The sequence below is a fragment of the Trichoderma evansii genome, assembly GCF_050947405.1.
Source record: "Trichoderma evansii strain SZMC 28006 chromosome Unknown GGI43scaffold_3, whole genome shotgun sequence".
In the NCBI taxonomy this organism is placed as follows: domain Eukaryota; kingdom Fungi; phylum Ascomycota; class Sordariomycetes; order Hypocreales; family Hypocreaceae; genus Trichoderma; species Trichoderma evansii.
Genome location: NW_028145203.1, coordinates 2,356,646 through 2,378,141, shown reverse-complemented (window position 1 = coordinate 2,378,141; position 21,496 = coordinate 2,356,646). Strand labels below are relative to the sequence as shown.

The window sequence follows — 21,496 nt, the reverse complement described above, 5'->3', positions numbered from 1 at the left end:
TTTCGACCGGCACGGTGTCAGTCACCCACGATCACTACATTATTCATTTCTTCATATATCATGAATATCTAGTTGTCAACACGGAGTTTATTCAAAAATTGCACTATTCTTAACCACTTTGCGATGAGTAATGCTCATTAAAGATGCAACAAGATAGCACAGTTCATACGTATCATTCATCTTCTATTAGTCATCAGTACACATATCAGTCTCCATTCACTCCCCTCACTATCACCACACAGCTTTCAATCTAATGCCTTTACAAATCTTATCCACAAGCGCAAGAGTGGGGAGAAAAAAAAGCTTAAAAAGTCTTTCTTACATGAGGGGAGGAAAAAGCCTATACAGTTACCCCCTTTCTACCCAAAGCGGTGAACTCATCCCATCCTGTCCAACCCCATGCTTTATATGCCCATTTCCGAGATCCTAATTTCTACCAAAAGTGACACTCTTCCAAAGACCTGATACCGAACCCTTGAAATCTGCAGTTGAACCATGTCTACAATTACCAACAGCCTCCTTTCCGTGCCTCTCTTGAGAAAGAAGAGAGAGAGAGAAATGCACTTAAGCAAAATAGCTCTTCCACAAAACTCCTTCCAAGTCCTCTAGTTGGTCCTGAGTAAAGTACTATCGAAAATAGTTAGCATATTCTTCCTTTTCTAATATGTCGACGCGTAGAAATATATGCGCAAGCCAGTGCTTCTACTTACCTTTTGATCAACAGTCCAGCTATCTTGCCTCGTCTTCTTGAATTCGCTAAGGATTCCCTTGGCAGCTTTGCCTACGACTCCTGGGTCGCCCGCAGCTCGTCGAGCCACAGTTGCCAACACCTCTGGCATCCAATTCGGTGGCGGTGTTGCGTATGGGAAAGCTTCGATTAGGGCACCCAGGCCCAAGACTGCAGCGTGTCTCCTGTTGATCTGCTTATGTATATCAACGGGGGTTTCAGTTCCAGAGACTTTGGGGCCGCGTTTGGGCATCGGGTTTTGATCCAGCTCGATCTCGAAACGACGCTTGAGGCGCACAATCATGGGGTCTCGGATGCGGTTTGGAGAGCAGCGGATCATTCCAGCAAGCGTCGTCGCTGCGCATGCTCGAACCTCAAGCTGGGGATCTCCAAGCATGTCCGACACGTTGTTAAACAAGACATCGCGCTCTCGCTCTCCTGTCAGGAAAATACGGCGGAAGTATATGACTTGCATGTTGACCAGGGCTCGCAATCGCTGATGCCAGCTGCTGGCCGTTCTGCCAATCTTAACAAGTCCATCGATGAATTGAGCATCCTCTCCATCACGGAAGGGAATGTTAGGGAGATGGCGGTAGACGTGATATGCGACTTTCATAAGCTCTGGGTCTTCCTTGACATCCATCATGTGCAGAAGCTGGTCCATGAACGGGGTTGCAAAGAAGGGCACTAACTGAGTGCATTCGTGCGATGACAGCGTACAATCCAGCCACACTAGTACAGTCTTGGATCCGCATGTATATGCAGATTGATCTTGTTGTCCTGGAACTCGCTCGAGGCGCCATTTCTCGAGTCGATCAAATACGTCCTTCATCGTAGTCTTCAGTTCACCAGAGAGCTCATACGGTCTAAGCCCAATCGATGAAGCCTGTTTGTTAGCTTCCAATAGAGCATTCACATTCTCAAAAGCTTCGTAGTATCTTGTTTTGTAGATTACAGACAAAACCCGACCGATAGCTTCACGCACAGCTTTGTAAGGATGGTCTATGTGAGCCAAAAAGTCTTCCAGGATGGGCTTCTCGTGGCGGAAATGCCATCCTGCATCAGCGATGACAAATTCGAGCAGCTGGACCTTGGAAGACTCCTTGAAAGCAGCGTTTGAAGTCATGTCCAGTCGGAATGACTTAAGCTCATCCACAATTTCGTGAGATCGACGTGGGTCTTTGGAGTCGAGGATAAGATGGAGGCAAGTAAGCCAATATTGCAGGTTTTCTGGCGTCAAGGCTTCTTCAATAACCTTGAGCATCACTGGCGCAGCAAACGCCCAGACCTTATTGCGTATTTCCGGCGGATCATCGCTGGATCCGCCTAGCAGCGCACCGATGATCTCCGCAGTCGCACGATGTTGGTGTTTATCGTTGCCATCGCCATAGATTTCCATGGTGAGCTCCTTGATATCATCCAATGTGGCAGCCGTTCGACCATAGTGCATCAGGTCAAATACGTGCATTAGCAGGTAGACATTATTCATACGGAATCTGTCATTAGTAGCGTCTCGAGGCTCTTGCTTGAGGTATTCGAAACATTGGGAAAACCATTCCTTGGTCAAGATCTTGCCAACCTGGTCACGCACTGCTCGTTCAGCGTCATCATAGCTGTCAAAATGCTTCGGACGTGCACGATACGCAGTAAAGCTCTTGCCCCAGACCAGCCACCCAGGATGGTCAAAGTCTACCATGTACTCGGCTTCCTCGGGAGGCGCTTGGAAAGCGTCCAGGAACTTCTGTGTGAACTCAGCGTCGCCCTTGTCCACGGGAACCTGGATCTTGTTTCTGTTCTCTACTTCCTTTTCCATTAGGTAGTTGCGATAATCATGGTCATAGACGGCTCGCATATCAATAGTAGTAAACAGCGAGGTAAAAGCAGTGAGATAGTAGTTCCTCAGTCCCGGATGTGGGTCGTTGGTTCCAGTCGCTACCAGGTCAACAAATTCTGCTGGGGCGATTGTATCGAACCGAAGGCACAGGTTGGTTGCAAAAACAGCACATCTTGTCGCAATCTTCCAATGTGCTCCCTTTGCCAGCTTCGTCAGCTCTAATCCAAGGTCCGCCTTGGAAGCCTCGACTCTTTTTCGCCTATTCAGTATGAATTGGTGGCGACTGCCGATGGCAGACGATACGTCGTCGTCGGGCTTGATTGTTTTTACCAGTGCATCATCAACTAAAATAGCTCGTTCAAATGACTTGCCAAATTCAATCAATGAGTATATAGCAGAAGATCCCAGATTCTGTATAGAGGGCTTGTCAATGCCTGCCGTCTCTATGTAGAGGCGCATCGCTTGGGGAGCAAATCTCCAGTCTCTTGTCAACGTTCTCAAAAGCGACGTAAAAAACAGAGAATACATGGCGCCCTTAATCCTGTCGTGGTCATTCTCCTCGATAGCCTTCTTGAAGCCGTCCAGGAGAACGGGGATAACCAGGGGTTTACCACCGATAAGCACCTTTAGTGACGAGTCCTGCGAGCTCTGTGCAACGCGGCGCACATCTGCATATGAGGAAAGACACGATTGTGCAAGGTCCAGTAACAAGCGCTTGTCTAAATCGCTCTTCTGCCGGGCCGATGCATTGTGCTTCATGCGCAGCATTTGGTATGCCTCTGCACGCTTGATAAGCAAAGGTCGAGGATAAACTTTTCTCAAGCCTTTAATCTTGAAGGCAGCAATGTCACACTTGTATAGGCGCAAGTGACGTTCCAGAGGATGAGCCGATCGCTCGATGCCGACATCTGTAATCCACGTCCGGTAAGCAGTGTATAATGTGGTGAAGCACTCGACATCATCCGGTTCATTTTCGGTGAAGAACGTGTGTGCCCTTGTCAGCAGCTGACCAAGCTGCTCTCGCAAATCGTGGATACGCTCATACACAGGGTCACTCGGGCTGAGCAGGTATCCAGCTTTGTATCTATATTGAGGACGCAGCTCTTCATCTTCAGATACCTCCGCAAGTGGTTCGTCGTCTACCATGACATCCTCTGATTCTTCTTCAACATCGACATCCATAACAACATCGACATCTTTCTTGGAAATCTCTCCTGAGGCTCGCTTGGGGTCGAACATGGTAGCCATGCCGCTAGTAACCAGTCGAATTTGCTGCATCAGGCGAGAAACTTCATCGGACCATTCCTTGTTCTTGCCTTTTCGACTCACTGGGGGATCGTCGCTCAGCAACAGTTCCAACTGCTCAGCGGCTGTCTTGGTCTGCGAGGCGAAAAGCTCAACGGCAAACTCAATCTCTGGCGGAGACGGCTGGTGCCACTTGATAGTAAGGTCAGCAGGAGCGGTGGTTTGACCCCAGTCGGTGACATCAAGACCTCTCTTGATAACGTCAGGTTCATACAAAGCATGGTCGATGGGGTAGGTATGCGTAAGATTGAGCAACAGATGATGGATGTAGTTTGAAACAAGAATGGTGGGCAGACCACGGCACTTTTCTTGCATGTACTGAGCAATTCCAAGCAGCTCATCCTTATAGTTAAGAACCTCGCGGCCAACGTGCACCACAGCCATGGCAAGCATGGTGACATGCCATACTAGAGCTCGATCTCTAGGTAGATAGTCTGTCCCGCTGGTACGATCAGAAGCTGCGTGGTTAAAGTCGATCTCATTTCGAATATTGACAACAAGCATGGGGATAAACACCTTGAGTGTCTTCTCCGGGTTGACTTTGCAAAGTGCATTGAGGATCCAAGCCATGGCATCTCGCGCTTGGTGGACGACGTGCGAGGCGACAAAGGTGGCAATCTTTTCCAGAGTAATATCGAAAAGATCCGGAGACATGGACGCAAATAGCGGAGAAAGAGCGGCCGGTAGGGCATTAACAACGCTATCCTCCGGTGTTCCTCCACGAACTTGGTTGGCATCGGGGAGGTTCTCAAGTAAAGTGAAAACTTTGCCCAAGAGTGTGATGATAAACTCTCCAAATCCGGCAGTCGAGGACCGTAGGATGTTTGCTTCATCTTCATCGCTAAGCTCAGAATTGTAGTCAATCTTTACATTCTGGCCCTCAAGTTCCATGCGGTCCATCTCGCCCTGTACCCACTCCATGGCCAAAGTCGTGTCGTGAATATGGCTCTCGCCGTTCGTAAGTGCAACAATAGGAATACTATACGCCACAGCTTGAATAAAGTGAAGAGTGTACTGTGTTTTATTGAGATCGTTGGCATCAATACCGGGAAGAGCCAAGGCCAATAGGGCAGTAATGTGACATCGGTAGCCCTTTAGCTTTGACATGATGTTGGCAATCATTTGTAAGCCGTTCAAACTGGACGTAGTCCGGTGAACCTCAACCAGACCCTGAAGACTTGGGTAGAAGCGTTGAAGAGCTCCTGGGAGAACCAGATCAGGCTCCAGATAGGCTAACCCTTGCAGCGTGTTGTAATAGCACTGCGCAACTCGGGTACTTTTCGAGAACAGACCCATGAAGGTGACTTCTTTGAGCGAATTCACGAATCGCTTTTTCAAGGCGTCGTTAATCTTTCGCTCATACGGAATGTCCAGCTCTGAGCTTTGTTCGCGGTTCCACCGGGACACAAATCCATCGGTCAAATAAAGCACAAGTTGGCCGAGCATGCCTGACCAATTACCTTGGTTGGAAGGGTGGAAGAAGGTATCAATGGAATCCATGAGACCTTCCAAACTCGACATGATGGATTCTTCTTGGTCGCAGCAGGCGGGAGACAGGGAGCTTACGATCAGTCGAGCTATCATATAGGCGATTGGGTATTTCTTCTTGTCTTTCTCGAAATACAAACCAGTTCCAGCCATATAGTCGAGGGGTGTGTAAGGAGAGTTGGCTTGTCCAACCGGGATCTGGGTCAATCTAAGAATTGCTGTAAAGATGAGGTCAGACTGAGCCTTGGTGAAAATGCCGTGCTCTCCGAAAGGGACGTAGGAGCAGTGGCTGTGATCTCTCGCTATCCGAGAAAACAGGTCGATAAAGGCCACATCAACAACTTTTGATCGATTGACCAAGGACCACAAGTGGAAGAGAGTTGGGAAGAAGTTGGCCGGATGCGATCCTACTTCAGCCTCTGGGGCAGGATGGCTGGGCAAAAGACTGTTGAGAGCTCCCACTACCACAAAAGCGTTCTGCAGGTCGTTTGTGCTAAAGTAGGGCAGGAATTCTTGCAGCATTATCAACCTGTCTTTGGGGTCAAAGTATGTATGTGCGTGAACGGTCAGCTTCAAGAGCTGCTTCGCAGATCGTCTTCGGTTCGTTTGGTGCGCTGCCACCTCAGAGGGGAGGGCCCATGCCTTGACCTCTCCCCAAAGCGGTCTCCAGTCGAGGGTCAGGTCTTCGCCGGGTTTTAGGTAGTGGTTCTTTCTAGAATTGAACGTCAGTCAGTCAGTTCGTTCATAGCTTGCTGCAGGCCACATCTCAATTCCAACGTACCTCGTAAGAGTGAGGACCATGCGCAGAAAGCGATCTGCAGCACTGGCATCAATGCCAGGAGCCAGAGCCAGCGAGTAGTAGAGCTTCGCCAGCTTGGCCCTGAGCTCCCTCGTCATCTCAAACTTGAGATTCAGCCATCCCTGGAGCTCTCTGGTCCAGTGCAGCGCACCGGGCGAGAAGTCCTCGGCCTGGATGGCGATGTAGAGCTGCTTGAGGATACCCTGGAGGGCAGCATCTCGCTGGGCCTCCTCCTCGACATCAAACGGCAGCAGCTGGAAGTATGCAAAAGTTCGGGGTCGATATCGCTTCTTGTCGTCGTCGTCGGATTTGGAAAAGGGCAGGCCGGGTGTTGTGGCACGCGAAATGGGCTCGTAGGCGGCGAAGCTGGTCATGAGGTGTGACGCCGCACTCGCAGACAGGCCGGCCACTGGGCCATCATGGCCGGGACCGAGATTGTCGTCCATGACCTGCTGATGCTCTGTCTCTGCGTCTTCGTTGTGTTCCCCTGCTCACGAGGCGAGGCTGAGAAATCCAAACGCGGGAGAGAGGGGTTTCGGCTGGCACGCAAACCGACCGAAGCTCTTGGGCAACGGTTCAGGTTCAGGAACAACGGGCGCTGCGGCTACCCATGGGGGAATCCGCAGCAGGGCGGACGGGCAAAGGGCAGGTAATGGAGCAGCAGAATTAACAAAAAGACGAAATAATATGTGGTATCTGGTACTGATGCAATCCGATGATGCTGATGCTAGTGGGAAAGCTGGGGCGGAAATAAAGTGCCAGGTCGATTTCCAATGGGAGGTATTACGACACTGAGTCGTGGGCCTAATGCAACGACCAAGCTACTGGTACTAAATTACGGGTGGTGCCACCAGCTACGGTGCTAATTGAGGCGAACAGCATTCGCCAGTAGAGCAAACAGCGCTGGCTGCCTATAAATGGCCGTGACAGGCGGCTCGCAGGTAGCAGCTGGCTAACGCGGCCGCTAAAATGAAGCTTCGGTCAAGTCGAGTGCGACAGTCGAGTGCCAGCATTGGGCGTCTGCCATTCGCCGACACCAGAGTTAGCTGCATTGTCCGAAGCTGCAGCATTAGTCAGTCTGCCTGGATATTACTACTATTGGCGATGAGGTTGTACGCGATACCTCGCCCGGCGCAGGCCTGGCCATACTCCAGCCTGTACCTCCGCACCTCCGCAGTCCCCTCCGTCACGGCACTTGGACACGTCAGTAGCCGGCAGCCTGCCTCCCGCCGGCGAGCCCCACCTCGACGCCTCAATCGTTGATAGCTCCTTTAATGCTCCATAGCTACAGTTAGCAGTGTGACACATACATACAAGCAGACTCGGAAACTACTTTTGATTGAGAAGAGAGAATTTGAGAATTTTGAGAATTCAGAAAGAACACAGCCAAGTCTCGACTGGGATTTATTTTTAAATTAATACCAACTTAAAATCAAGAGCTCCAAGCTGCCGTCTTTCACATTTCGACATTAAATCAGCCACCTACAGGGGCTATGGCTAAATGCCAATAATCTGAAATATTCCAAACGCCGTCTATTCCAAAGTCGTGGCAAGACTCTCAGGATCATTCCTAGTGCAACATCATCCAGCCAAAAATCTCGTCTCTCGGGGTCGGGAATGACGCGTGGGCACAGTATGCCTGATCATGGTTGTGCCGCGGACTGGATTAAAGCGTCGAGTCGGGTTCTCGGGTTTAATCCAACCAGAGCGACAGTAGTCGTTACAGGTGTGCTGCCTGAAGTATGAGCTGATGCCATCTGAACCAAGATCACTCACACCGTAGTCACGATTCCGAGATAGGATGGCGGGATCAGATAGAACAGCCTCATGTCGGTAAATTCCCCCTTGGAGGTCACACAGGGCGTGATTCCCTCCTGATATGTGGTAGCTAAAATGGCTAAGGGCTTGCATCACTTTCCCCCAGGGTATAGAGCTGTCGTTCCACCCAGAGTTGCTATTAACTTTTGGTAGTTTTGGATAAACGGCTCACACAAATATCTTTGACCAGCCAGCTCAGCAGCACTGTTGTCTGGAAAATGCCATACTTCAGGGATATTTACTTTGATGACCTTGTTAATCAGATTCTGCTTATTGAACTTGTCAACAATTTCCAAAGCCTTCTCAACAGCTTTGATATCGAGAGCGAAATAGGTATCTGAGAATACTACGCCGGGTTTGAACCACTTGATAACACACGGTTCGCCTCGACGAGGGCCTGAGATATAGACTCCTTTGGCTACCAAACGGAAAGTACCTTGAGCAAAAGGCTTTTCTAGAGCAGAATCTGAGAAAATTCCTGGATCGGATTCGTTGTATCTGCCGCTACCAGAGTGCCGATTTAACAAGTTGTCGGGTGCGTGTCCGTGTAAACAGCTTGTGCATCGCGACACACCGGGGCCCTTATGCCATTGATTCGGCCTATATGATGACCGAGGCTTGTTACGGTTGCAAGTAGAGCAAATGCGATCCATCAGAATTGGGTACCTTGAAGAGCAGAAGTTATGAATGCAGAGGTCCACACGGAATCGGTTGGCTCGCACTGGACAACCACGACTTACTGGGAACGAGATGCAAATCTATAGAAGCTACAGCTGGCGGATTTTTGTTTTCCAGAGAGATTTTTCTCTTGAAATACCCCCGGTATCAATTATATATATGTGTATACTGCGTTCATCGATTCATACAGCTCGACGCGTGCTTGAACAAGCCGTTTAACATCATCAATGCCCAATATCTGCCTTTTTCTTTCCTAGCGTATATATGTTTACCATCACTACCCTGGATCATAGCACATCAACGCTCACTAAAATATATACAGTAGCTTCTTTTGAATCACTACTCAAACCCGAATTTACCAAAACTCAATAGCTGCAAATTGAAATGCCAAGAAGCGGCTCGACTCACTGCACCCCCTAGTCAATCCATCGGTGCTAAGATAAATACCCGCGTGCCGGATCCTCTAATTCTGCTAATCGCAACCCTTGCTCGTATACCCTATACAGTGACGTATGATGCTGACTGCCTTCAAGGCTCCAACGATGATGTGTGAATCCATCCCGGAACTAAGATTCAATTAAGCCTCATACAAACGGCATCATGAAACATGCCTTGTCTCACTCGTTATACGTCAACATCACCACACGTGGTGGCAGCTCGTGATGCATTGTATATACTAAAGGTGGTTAAAATAAGCGCATATAAAGTAGTTAGACATATGTTTTAAGATAAAGATTGTTTATCCATTGTTGCTTATTTACTTTGTCTTTCAATCGTAAAATATGTACAAAAGAACAAAAGAGAGAAACTCCGATACCCAAAAGTCCAATGGGGTAGATGCAGGTCCATAACCGAGCCATATAAATGGCAGAGCGCCGTCAAAATATCCATCAAAAATATACCTATACACACACATATATGCTATGAAACCCTCTGACTCCTCGAGTGGTGAAATATCTTATGTGCGAACTGCCGTATGCGAACGCGGCAAGTTGGTGTTTCCTCCTCTGAAATCTCGGGGTCTCCAAGCTTCTCTACAGCTTCTCTCTCTGCTATGGTGGAAGCTGCTGACGCTGCCACCGCCTCACGTCTTCTCCTCATGAATTCGCTCCCTGAAGACACCGCTCGCTGAATCCTACCGGCGGCGGGCTTTTGAGCGGTAGTGGAGGCATCCTGGGACGACACACCCGCAGTGGCCGACGAAACCTGAGAGTCTATACCCCTTGGAATGTCGATAGAGGGGGACATATGACGTCCTGAGCTTACACGCTGAGACACAACTCGCGGAACCTTTGGCGTTGCTGATGCGGGCCAGCCTCTTTGGCGGAGACTGACCCAAGTGGCCGTGGCCAGCATCAGAGTCTTAGTATACTCTGTGACCTCCAGTGTCGTCCGCTCATCCGTGATACTAGTTGTATCTTCTTCTGAGATGCCGCTCATGTCAGATCCAAAGCCTCGCGTCGGAGGGTAGATGCCGCTTGATGTTGACATGGTATTAAATGTGTCAAAAACTTCCAAAGATGTAGGGTTGAGAATACCCTGGATAGGATGCCTGCGAGTCGAGGGGTCTATGATGCTAAAAGTCCATCTACTGTCTGGAGCCGTAGGGGTGGTTGGCGATGAGGGGGCTGTGCTGGCAGTATTGGCAGATCCCCAACTCGCTCGGGGAGACATCAAGGATCTCTTGACCCATCGAGCTTTGACGGTTTCTCCTTGCTCGTTGACGTGATTAAATTCATAAGACCCATTGGCCATGCGGCTAGAGGTCCAAGTCGATCCGTCCTGAAATACGATTTCAACATAGTCGTCATCCGAAGTCGTGCTCACAACGGCGAGGACATCTTGGTGGTCTAGGTTCTTGCTGTTGCTGTTGTTATCTGTATCATGATGGTGGTGGTGAAGATGGGGATGATGATGATGGCTGTGTGGAATGCCATAGTCCTCGCTCCGGACCAAGAGGAGATCGTTCTGTCCAAGATGAGGCTTCGCATAGAACATGCGTGGGAACGACTTGGCCAATGCCGGGATAATCAGAGTTCCCGCAATAAGACTCGACGGAACAATGTCAAAGGCTGGAATTGCACGCTTCTCTCCCAGCTCCTGAAGTTGCAGCAATACACGAGGTCGAATATGAAAGAATGCCCGCTGCTTGGTACGTAGTTGAGGTGCCGGGAATGCTAGAGCGTATTTTGCTGATTTCCGTGGTCCACGCTTTCGTTTCTTGAGACGGATGGAAGCATCTGTCTGATCGCTCACCTCAGAGCCAACGAGCGACTCTTCATCCTCGCTGGGAGCATTGGAGTGAACAACGATATCGGAGTGAGGCTCGCGGAATCTGACAGTGTGTCCAATATCAGATGTGGTCCGGCGTCGAGTTGCAAGTGAAGATCGAGGGTTGTGAGGCTCGACAGAAACCGGACGAGCTGGGAGACTTTCTTCGGCATCGGGAGCAGGCGTTGTGTGGCGAGATATCGGTTCGACGTCAGACATTGGTCGCAAAACAGACAAGAAGGGAAAGCGTCTCGCTGGAGGTTGATCTGTTTGTGGGGTGGAAAATTCGTGGCCGTGAAGGCTCGCTCCTGAGTGGACGATCATGCTGGGTATATGTGTGTTGTTGTGTATAAGTGAGGCAGATCGATATATAAGGCTGCCCTGGAACCAGAAACGAGTGGATGAACCAGGGCAGTTCTAGTGTCCTATAATTTCATACGAGTCGAAAGAAAAGGAAAGTTGGTCAAGTCGTGGCGGGTATTGGTAGTATATAGCAAACTGGAGAAAGTAAAATGGTCTATGTGGTTGGCTCGTATTCGTCGTCGGATAGGATGAGATGAGATGAGATTTAAGATTGAGCGCCGCTCAGTCAAGGGAAAGAGAAAAAAGTCGTGGGGTATGAGAGATTTGCGTTTGATCGCTGTTATTTATCTGTTGTTTATAGAATTGGTAGCGAAGTGACGCCGAGTGGCAAAGTTATCAGTATCAGTTGCCTAGAGAGACCTGAATGGCGATGAGAGAGTTAAGCGGCCGGCGCATATACTGTAAAGCTTGAGGTAGTCGACCGTTGATGGTTGAGGCTGTAGAGCAGTGGAATTGCACCTTGTACTCCAGGCACCGGCGTTATTGGAAGGGAGAGAAAAAGTGGGATAATAAAGGAAACAAAGGAAAAGAAAAAGAAAAGCAAGAATGGCTTGCTCTGTCGGCTGTGGTGGTTTGTCTGAGAGAGAACAGGATTCGGCAGCAGCAGCGAGGCTTGCGGGTTATGTTACCGGTACATCAGACAGCACGCGACCAGGCCTTATTTAGTGGGACGGCAGGGGCTGTCGGTGTACCCGGTACAGGACTCTTGATGGTAAGAAGGATAAGCTGAAAAGCCCGCGTCCGAAACAGCGCGGAGTTTGAAGATTGCGCGGCGGTCCGGAGCTTGTGGACTGCGGACTGTTGTTTTTTTGAAGTGTTTTCTTTTCTTTATCCGGTTTGTTTCTTTTTCGTCTTGTGTTACCCTAGGGAGCAGCAAACCCCCAAAAAAGCCACCAGAACGTGTGCGAGGGCAAAGCCAAGAGAAAGGGATCTCAAGGGATTATGAGCAAATGAGACCTGAAACTCGAGGACCAGAAGAACCGGGCTGTGTTCAGCTATAGATATGGGGGTGGACGGAGTGGTCTTGGCTGTCTTGGCCAGAGTTGTGAAATTGTATTCGTCCTAGTGTCAGCGTGTATTCGTAAACGTGCCCGAGAACCAACTCGTTCTGGTAAGCTGTCTGTAAGCTGGGCGCCGCAGTGGCAATCAGGCTGGTACCTAGAAAACAGTGTTTTCCGCCCATCAGAGCTATTAGGCTAGTGCCCACGTTAGTATTTTCTTTTCTGGGCGCGCCTATGGAGCACGGAATGTTGCCACTTGGTCGGCAGACTTGGCTGGCTCCATGGAGTTGCCGGAAGAGCCGTATCGCCCAAGTACGGCTCATGTACCCTGGGGCTGATGCGTCACCGAAGGATTGGCAGATGCCGTCGATTCTAGTTGGCACTGTATACGAATGTAGTAGGCAGGGAGAACTGCAATCCCTACATGTAGGGATAGTGAGACGGTGTTGAAGGAAGCCAGTTCGACCGATGCTTCCTCCCATACTTGAAAGTGCTCCTGTTTGACACCTCCCTTTGATAGCAGGTACATCTCGGCTACATGGAGGGTACTTGAGACCAACTCCCGCCAAGTCAAGTGATGGCATCGGGTTGCTCTAAGCTGCTTATCCGCTATATTCATACAAATGATTGGAAATTGTCTACATGAGTCCTGGCTAAAGAAAGGGGAAACCAAGCCAAGTAAGAAAGGAGCTGCAGGAAGTTGGCCGCAGCGCTCAGACGATGGCAACCGCTTACAGTAGGACAGATTCAAGGCCGAATAGCTGCAGATGCATGTAACTGGTACTGCAGGTAGCACGCCGTATGGAGCCAGAGACGCTCATCAGTCCAGTAATTAACCCCATCGCCAAGCCTGGGTCTATGTATAGAGTACTATACTGTAGCCAATGCACTGAGCTGCATGTCTGCTGTCCTACAGTATATCGAAGCTGCCAATCACCCCACGGTTTCGGGCTCGCATCCGTCCGCTGGCCTCATCCTCCTGACTCCTGCTGTTCCTTGATTGTCCTCTCCTCTCCTTCTCCCTCTCCCTCTTCTCTTCCCTATTTTCCCATCCACCAAGAGGAAAAAAAAATATACAAAAAAGACTGCCGCCAGACTGCCGGCGTATTCGGACTCGCCAGGCGCCACGACAGGTCCAATAGCGGGCCGCCGAGCAAAATAGCGCGTGTGCACAGCGATGAATGGAGAATTCAAGAGAGATCAACCCCCTTGTCTCGTTTCTTTTTCCTTCTGACAGGGGGGCAGCCCGCGTTTCCGAGGACCGACATCCCTGTCAGAAAGCCTCATTATCCAATGGCCAGTCACCCACTTACGTCGTCCGCCTGCCGAAGGATGGGAGAAATGGGGGGGAGCACATGCGCAGAGGCAGATCCAAGCGTGGCATTGCTGCCCACGTTACAGAGCACTATGTACAGAAATGGGTATTTTAACGTCCATGCCATGCTTGAGAGAAAAGGAAGAGGAGAAGGAGGAGACTGCATGCATAATGCATAGAAGCACGCGCTGGCGTTGATCCAACGGTATAGGTACGTGCGAAGCGAAAGCGAAGGTGACTTCTCTTCGCAGACTTGACTTCACTTTTCCTCCGAGGAGTTGGCCTCGCTTTTCTCTCCGTGGAGTTGACTTCGCTCTCTATTTTGGCACGGCCGGTGCTCCGAAGTACGTATCTTCCTTTCAACTCTTCTTTCATTCCGAGGTCATGGTAATATTAAGCTCCCGCCTCAGCATCCGCAGTCCCCACCTCCAGGCCCTCCGCTTAGTCAAATGAATACTGCTTCTAGTCCATAGTTCGGTGTACTACAGGCGCTACAGAACGAGTAGCCGACGATGGAGTCAAGAATCAAAGCCGGCCTTTGTCGGGCCACGCCTCACCGACTGTTTGCGGCTGAATAGCATCCGTCCGTTATAAGTGGCTGGCCCAACCTTGTTCGCCTTGCATGATATAGTATATGCTGTCCAGTAATAGCAACATCCGATAATCAAGGGAATATGCGACGATGGATGTCCGAGTAGGTACTATCTGGCACCAGCGCATCACACTGCATTCATGCATGCATGCATGAGCTCCGTACGAGGTCGGCGTCTAGAATGATATCGCCAGAGCCATGTGATAGCAAAGCGAAAAACCAGCTCCCCAAATCCAGCCCAAATGAAGAGAAAAGATTCTATCACAAACCTTAAACGACTAGCACTATCGACGAGGGCTCCGCTCACTGAGAGAAATTTCTCTCGTGCCGCCCGAGGCCTTAAACTGGGTCGAAAAAGCTGGGATTAACGGGTACAATCGAGAAAGAATCCCTCGGCCGGAACCGACTCCGTGGGTCCGATCTTCCGGGTCATCTTCTTTCTCTGGACAAAGTCGACTCGCTCCACTGCGCATGAAAAGAACCCCATGAGGCCTAGCCTCGGCCTTGGTAGTCTTCCGATATTCCAGACTGCTTGTTATGTGGGAACAAAGGAAAAAATCAACAGTTGCGTCGCGATCATTACCAAGCAGCAAGTCTATTTTTTTTTCTTTTGGAATCATTTCTCCACAATAGACCACAAAGTAAGGAGACAGCAGAACGCTTACCAAGCTATGCTGTACCAAGCTAGAGGAAGCATCAGCAAGGACTCGACTCCCTTTCTCAAAGGAATAGGATCCTAGTGTGAACGAGAGCGATGGACCTTACGACGAAGCCAATGATATCACAGCGCCCTCTCGAATCAGCCCTAGAGAAGCCTGACAGGTGCCTATCATAGTTTTCGTTTTCGCTGAAGTCGTAGGATCCATTCCAGGAGCCGTTCTCAGCGTGCCACGGCACTTAGCTCCAGCGCCACGCTTCTTTAACCTGCGCCGTGGCTGACATATACTCGCGCGCGCTCGACAAGAAGCCTATTGATAGCACTGATTGACCCAACGAGCCCGAATGAGAGCACGCCTCGTTGATCTAATGGGGCGGACTTGTAAGCGGGCACTGTGCTCTATCAGGCAATACAGGCACCATGACGAGGCCTGGTTAGAGGTTAGAGGATGACGCTGTTGAAGGTTTAAGCTTTTTAGAGCTTACTGGTATGTTTTTTTAGAGATCACTGTTTGCTTGATCAAGCGGCACACGTAATATGGTTAATTGATCGTCATACTTTTGCCTTTCTGCTGCGGCTATCTGCTCTCCTACATCTCAATGTCACGGTCCCGGCTCTCTGGGCACTAGAAGCTTATCTGCACTAGCAGTAGCATCCAGTATAATGGGTCGTAAGGATGCGAAGAGCAGATATATTACTAGCCAACATCCGTGCCTGCAAGATGCCGAGGTTTTAATACCGATTTTAGAAATCTCACAATGAGCTGAAGAGGGGCGTTTATTGCTGCCCCATAGGGCTATTGAATCCCATATGGAGTAATGCGGATTAGTTATCAAAATGAGGCCGAGCGCTTATTATATGATCAGAAATAATAAACTATCTTGTATCAGGCGGGTACTGCGCTCCTTAGACGAGGTGTTTCAGTAAATAGACATGTAAACCGCTCTCCGCGTGATTTGGTCAAATGCCATCTCTTCCGCTGGAGGATTCAGTGAGTTTCATTAGCTGCTCTCGGTAGTCGCCAATTGAATCTCAAGATACGGGGTCAGCTTGCATATCATACTACTTTACGGCCTGTAGCTAAATCCATCAAAATCATGTTTTATGACCCAAAAAAGGCGATGCCCGAGACTCCATTATCTCAGTATTGTTTTTCATTGGTCTCCAAAATGTTTTATAGACTGCGGCTGAGGGTATAGATTTCACGACATCACCATATTTAGGGCAAAATCGCACTAGCAAGCAGCGCTACCATCCTCATGATACATGTCGTATCTGTAAAGCGTCGGGATAGGGGCAGTGGCCCAATTAGGGCTGCGCGATGCCACATGATGAAGCTTAAAAAACAAACAAACACGACTAGTTTCGCATTCCTGCAGAGTTTACGAATAAGCCAACACACGATCGATCTTGGTGGTGCTCTGTACGAGGCAGACAATAGAAGTCTCGGATAGGTTTTGTCTTGCTTTACTTTGGCGAATGCGAATACGAATTAGACTGAGACATGCATATTGGTGAACGAGGAATGCGACCTTGGAGGGGTGCATCCTTTTTGTGAAACTTTACAAAGAGGAAGCGATGAGCTGATAAGCCCATGATGGCTGCATCATCTACTCTACTAGCAGTATTTTGCATGAAGCACTTTACTGATGTATGATGGACTGCAAATGGTGAAATCTGCAGTTGAAGCAGAATAGCACTCCACTCTATTGCCTAATCCGGAAAATCTACGGACCCCTCTTCCATCAACTTATCGATAAGACTTTACATCACTCGATAACGATTGTTGAACTGAAGCTATTCCAACCATAGCCTCAGCAATCAAAGCTCCATCATCAACCCACTCCTTGAGAAAATTCTCCCCGATACAATCAATGGCCGTAGAAATACTATAGACGCCCTCCGACCCTCCCCATGTCGCGCTCGACATTCATTGCGGCCCGCAACTCGCGGCATCGCACCGCAGCTCTAGCTTTATATCGAGCGCTCCTACGAACTGCGAGCAAGGTTCCCGTACCAGTTGAAAATGCGACGCAAAAGTCAGCAAAGGACCTCAAGACGAATCCGATCGTTCGGATTGTGAGGAAGCGTTTTGCAAAGAATACGCCGTATACGAGCTTTAGGCTTATATATGCGGCCATGGCGGCGGGCTATAAGGTAGGCTTTTTTATCCTTCTTTCAGTTGATCTGAGAGACACTTCGTGTCACAAAAATATGAAATGTTATGCTAATAAAATGTATAGTTTCTTAATCTTTTCGCAAAAGCACAAACTCCCAACTCCCCAGAACACAACCAAGTCATAAACCACCTTCAATCCGTGCGCCAAACCGCCGACGCATCCCGCGCAGTCCCTCAACCTCCACGAAAGCCCAATCCTGTACTTCCCCCAGAACCTCTTCTCATCAACGTCGCAAAGGCCAACGAACCTCCGAAATACACATCCAACATCCTCCCTCGGCCAAGAGACTCGCTCAAGGGACCCCGAAAAGTCCCCTCCGTCAGCGCCACCGCAGACGGTCAGCCGTTTGTACGCCTCAGGAAACCCCAGCCGCATGCCATGTCCAAGATGATAGGCCGAAAGACCAACATTTTCAACGATCGTATTCTGAATATACTGGATGTAGACGAGTGGACTGCCTCCCAGGCGGTTTTGGAAGATGAGTGGGACCGCATGATGGACAAGCTGTTGGCAAAAGAGAATCCAGAGGAGGCGGAAAGGCAAGTATCCTCAAGGCGGCCATACGGAGAAGACTACTTTCCCATGGGAGAAACATTTGGCTGGAGTGTGCAGCTATCACGGCTGTGGTGGGAGTGGAAAGTCGAGAGGACGTGGGAGGATTGGACTGCCAGGGGAGAAGCCCTTCACGACCTCGTCGAACAAGAGAGATCCTTGGCTGAGAAGGAACGGCGAGGAAGAGGAAACGAAAACGATCTGTTAAAGGATAACAGCCGTCGAGCTGCGGCACGATCTCGGCGAGACGCTCAAGAATTCGATGACGCACCACCTAATGTCGTCGTGAGCGATACTACAGGACTACCCCTTTTAGAAGCTCTTCGGAGCAAACTGCCTAAGGACACAGAGTCAACACAAGACGAGACGCCACACGATCCATTCTTGTCGCCGACCTGGGCTACGCTGGTTAAAGCTGAACGAGGGAGAATGCTGATGTGGGCAAGAAGGCATGTTGCCAATCAGCGAGAGAGGTGATGGAAAGCTGCGACTGTTTTATAAAATTGAGGAATCGAATTCTGGTACAAATAATGAGATATGATTGTACAATAGCTATGTACTATATACCACTTGAGGGCGATGCATAGGCGTTTTGGATGGCTGAAAATAGAACAATACTGTAGATTTCTTCCCCTTTTGCTGTACATATGCTATATATTTATAAATGGGTATTGTAGGTGCTATATAAAGAACGCTTTTGCCTCATTCAAAATGAATTTGAACTACCGCTATGCAAATCCTTGCTTTCAAACATGAACCAAGAAAAATCAGCGCTTTTCAGTGCCTAGTATATATCTATGTATATACGCTCAGAGATTGTTTGATCGCTTTGCAAAAATATGGATTTCCAAAAATTTACAAACAAGATTTCCCCTTCTTTTCCTTTCCTTTCCTCCTCTTTTTTACTATCTCTCTTGCTGCATTCTTCGGCGGTTTAGCTGCTTTAGCTCCTTTTTCGCCACCTCGGCCCAGCTCTTCATCGGCTGCAGCGAGGGGATTCTTCTCTGTGGCTTCGTAGTCGCATTTGGATCGCCGCCGTCGTCATCATCATATTCAGAAAAAGACCTTTGCGTCATAGGTGATGAAATAACTGAGGGAGAAAGCGACATGCCTGGACTCGGAGGCGGCGGAGGTGTAGAGGGTCTATTTCGATCTCGATCCTTTCTGGTGGGAAGAGCGGGAAGAGCGCCCCAGTCGATATCTGGTCCATCGCCGGATGTCGATACCCTACTCACGATCGGGCTGTTTTGAGCTGTTGGCACAGTCTCTATGCTTTTTCTGGAAAAGATGGATGATGCCATGCTGCTGTCCGTCATGCTTTGCTCCTGGTTGAGGTTGGGGGTGCCGGATCTGCTGCTAGGAGTTACAGGAAGAGGCAATTTGGATCCTGAACCGCGAGATCGTAGCGTGTATCCTGATAGATTCGTGGTGCTTGATGTTCTGTTCGCTAGACCAGGAGATATCTGCGGAGCAGCCTTGACCGTCGAACTGTTACTAAACCGGGATAGTGACTCTGATGAACGAGATGGTGGCGTGGGAATTTGAAAGTTGACCGATGAATTCCGGGGTGATGATGATGACTGGTACAAAGGTCTCAGAGGCGGTCGTTGTGGGATGGATGATGGCGGCGAACGAGTTTTGGATTGGCCACGGCCACGGCCACGGCCTACACCATTCGGAGTTGGTGAACGAGAAGTTCGCTGTTGCCTTACTCCTAGGCCACTCTGGCGGGGCTGATGATGCGGATGATGGTCATGGTCATGGTGTTTCCTGCGTCCTCCCTGAGCTTGCTCCAGCATGTGACACTTTTCTTCGGCACTTTTCAGTAAAGCCTGAAGCTTGGTAACATCATGCTCGTGCGCTTTCCGTGCATTCTCTAGCCGTTGCTCATAAGTCTCGTCTCTTCCATGCAAATCCGCAATCTTCTTTTTCAAGTCCTCATTCTCTGTCTTGAGACTCAATAGAGAGACGAATTTCTTATCCCACCTGCCTTCAACCCATGGTAGCGGACGTTTACAGCAGTCGCTGTGGTATATCTGCTGAATTCCTCCTATCATGGATAGCTTTTCGTCGACTTTATCGGCTGGCAGTCGGGCACGGGGCGAGGGCGCAATCATTTTTGCAATGAGGCTCACAAGCGGCCGAGGTTTCACTGTTTCCTGGCCTTCATATGTGAACATGAATTGAGGCGTCACCAAGGCGTGAGAAGTGAGAGTTTCGAGGAGGCGCTTGAGCTTTGCTTCTCGGATTGCAAGCTTCTCGCCGCGGGAGAGGTCGACATCGTAGTTGAGGGCGTCGTCAAACTCGGTGAGCCTCACGTTGTATAACACCGTCGCGATATTGAGATAGACCAATCCTAAAGAGTATATGTCGGAGAGCTGCATGCTGGCGCCGTTTTCACTGTAAAGCTCTGGTGCTCGCCATTTTTCTGTGCCAGGATTACCATCGATAGTGGTCTGATCCTGTCCACTGACGTCTTTGGATATGCCAAAATCAGCCAGATACACCCGATTGGCCTTGAGCAGGATATTGGACGGCTTGATATCCAGATGCCGAACGTCGTTAGAGTGGCAATACGCCATTGCGCGAGCAACACAGCCAACCACGCCGCGAAGGAACTCAAATGGGCACCTTGCTGGCGAGTCCATAATTTGGTCTTCAGTGGAAGGCTCAATTGCACTCAAATCGTTAAGCCCCAGAGCGTCGAGCCTCGCCATGATGTCCTCCCGATCACCCTTCCCAGTCCGTATCGCATCCAGATTGTCGAGCAGAGTGTCGAGATCGCAGACGGCGGCGGGCCAGATGAGCAGACACAGTTCATGGGGCCGCGGCATGTATGCACCAACGAGCTTCACCACATGGCGATGGTCCAACTTGCTCATAGTCAGGCCTTCTTGGCGTAGGTCCTCGATCGTCAGGCCGCGCCGCCGCATGATGCGCTTACGGGCGAGGCAGACGGAGCCATGGGCGACTTTGTCTACACGGCCAAAGGCGCCGCCGCCCAAGTAGTCGATGGGGGTTAATCGAGAGTCGAATCGCTTCGCATCGGCGCCGTTGAATGTCGGCTTATGTCTGCATATTGTATTACCTTGTTAGCTTCAATTGTATTATCCCCTGCTATCAAGTAGCTAGATTTCCTTGCAATGACTCACACGCTTGGCCACTGCTCGTCCTTGTCCCATGTAGCGATGGCTTCTCGCTCCAGTATCTCTTGCTCGTCCCATGATTGAGATTGGCCGTGGGAGACCAAACGTCTGTGGCCCACGGTGATCCAGCCGATGCCCCGATCGCCCATGCTGGGACGGGCACATTCAATGTCCTGGCAGTAACGGCGAGGTAACGAGGCGTTATCACGTCTTGTTCACCGTCTTGTCAGCTTGTCGTTGAGAAGCTGAGAAAATGGGTTTATTAATGGTTAGTTTGATGCGACGGCTGAGCCACGGCTGCGCCACCATCGCCGACAGCCAGATTATGGGGACCTCGTGTGGGGAGACTTGCAGGGATTAGAGCCGCATAAAATGCTTGACAGGTGTAACGAACCGAGTTTCCTGAATGATTAGTAACTCAATGGATACTCAAGGGACAAGCCTAGATTTTGGTTTATATTAGCGGATGAGTGAGGAAGATCAATGGGTGATGTATTGTATTAATATGCTACCAGCAGGTAAGATTTAGCAAATGGTGCTGCAGTCCTAATTCTGTATTAGAATGACAGTAGTGAGCTTATATACCTAGTTATCCTTGATGGCTCATTAGACTCGCTAATGAGCCTGTCGAGTCCCTTCTGATTGGTTCGTCGTTCCGATGTTAATCTGATTTGACCTACCTGTGACGACCTGGTCACTAGGCTCCTAAGACGAGTCAGTGGCTCAGAGGATTCCCAAGGGACAAACCTGGTCTAATGGTTTATGTTGG

General features: G+C 49.7%; 6 protein-coding genes across 6 annotated transcripts; 2 read left to right on the top strand and 4 right to left on the bottom strand.

Annotated features, from left to right (window-relative positions):
* Positions 1–114: 114 nt before the first annotated feature.
* On the bottom strand, positions 115–7,057 carry GGI43DRAFT_397134 (proteasome activator BLM10). The gene is made up of 3 exons (XM_083205063.1): positions 6,136–7,057; positions 711–6,066; positions 115–627 (listed from the first exon to the last, which is right to left on the bottom strand). The coding sequence occupies exons 1-3, from the start codon at positions 6,597–6,599 to the stop codon at positions 565–567; spliced, it is 5,883 nt and encodes a 1,960-aa protein (XP_083064494.1). The 5' UTR covers positions 6,600–7,057; the 3' UTR covers positions 115–564.
* Positions 7,058–7,456: 399 nt separating this feature from the next.
* Positions 7,457–9,315, bottom strand: GGI43DRAFT_397131 (uncharacterized protein). Its single transcript, XM_083205062.1, has 2 exons — positions 8,056–9,315; positions 7,457–7,986 (listed from the first exon to the last, which is right to left on the bottom strand). The coding sequence occupies exon 1, from the start codon at positions 8,622–8,624 to the stop codon at positions 8,064–8,066; it is 561 nt and encodes a 186-aa protein (XP_083064493.1). The 5' UTR covers positions 8,625–9,315; the 3' UTR covers positions 7,457–7,986; positions 8,056–8,063.
* Positions 9,316–9,366: 51 nt separating this feature from the next.
* On the bottom strand, positions 9,367–11,477 carry GGI43DRAFT_258487 (uncharacterized protein). Its single transcript, XM_083200948.1, has one exon. The coding sequence runs from the start codon at positions 11,242–11,244 to the stop codon at positions 9,571–9,573; it is 1,674 nt and encodes a 557-aa protein (XP_083064492.1). The 5' UTR covers positions 11,245–11,477; the 3' UTR covers positions 9,367–9,570.
* Positions 11,478–12,994: 1,517 nt separating this feature from the next.
* Positions 12,995–14,160, top strand: GGI43DRAFT_258475 (uncharacterized protein). The gene is made up of 2 exons (XM_083200947.1): positions 12,995–13,943; positions 14,010–14,160. The coding sequence occupies exon 1, from the start codon at positions 13,086–13,088 to the stop codon at positions 13,776–13,778; it is 693 nt and encodes a 230-aa protein (XP_083064491.1). The 5' UTR covers positions 12,995–13,085; the 3' UTR covers positions 13,779–13,943; positions 14,010–14,160.
* Positions 14,161–16,390: 2,230 nt separating this feature from the next.
* On the top strand, positions 16,391–18,241 carry GGI43DRAFT_397121 (uncharacterized protein). The gene is made up of 2 exons (XM_083205061.1): positions 16,391–17,006; positions 17,093–18,241. Exons 1-2 carry the CDS (start codon positions 16,764–16,766, stop codon positions 18,056–18,058), a joined length of 1,209 nt encoding a protein of 402 aa, XP_083064490.1. The 5' UTR covers positions 16,391–16,763; the 3' UTR covers positions 18,059–18,241.
* A 245-nt stretch (positions 18,242–18,486) lies between these two features.
* Positions 18,487–20,876, bottom strand: GGI43DRAFT_380830 (kinase-like domain-containing protein; the record flags this gene model as incomplete). The annotated part of the gene is made up of 2 exons (XM_083203036.1): positions 18,487–20,653; positions 20,734–20,876. The coding sequence occupies 2 exons, from the start codon at positions 20,874–20,876 to the stop codon at positions 18,487–18,489; spliced, it is 2,310 nt and encodes a 769-aa protein (XP_083064489.1).
* Positions 20,877–21,496: the final 620 nt, after the last annotated feature.

Excerpts from the sequence above, each read along its gene's own strand:
- GGI43DRAFT_397134 (XM_083205063.1), bottom strand. The coding sequence starts at position 6,599 with ATGGACGACAATCTCGGTCCCGGCCATGATGGCCCAGTGGCCGGCCTG. Across the intron at positions 6,067-6,135 it reads ATGGTCCTCACTCTTACGAG|AAAGAACCACTACCTAAAAC; the intron begins GTACGTTGGAAT and ends GTTCAATTCTAG. Across the intron at positions 628-710 it reads GCTGGACTGTTGATCAAAAG|TACTTTACTCAGGACCAACT; the intron begins GTAAGTAGAAGC and ends TATTTTCGATAG.
- GGI43DRAFT_397131 (XM_083205062.1), bottom strand. The coding sequence starts at position 8,624 with ATGGATCGCATTTGCTCTACTTGCAACCGTAACAAGCCTCGGTCATCA.
- GGI43DRAFT_258487 (XM_083200948.1), bottom strand. The coding sequence starts at position 11,244 with ATGATCGTCCACTCAGGAGCGAGCCTTCACGGCCACGAATTTTCCACC.
- GGI43DRAFT_258475 (XM_083200947.1), top strand. The coding sequence starts at position 13,086 with ATGGAGCCAGAGACGCTCATCAGTCCAGTAATTAACCCCATCGCCAAG.
- GGI43DRAFT_397121 (XM_083205061.1), top strand. The coding sequence starts at position 16,764 with ATGTCGCGCTCGACATTCATTGCGGCCCGCAACTCGCGGCATCGCACC. Across the intron at positions 17,007-17,092 it reads CCATGGCGGCGGGCTATAAG|TTTCTTAATCTTTTCGCAAA; the intron begins GTAGGCTTTTTT and ends TAAAATGTATAG.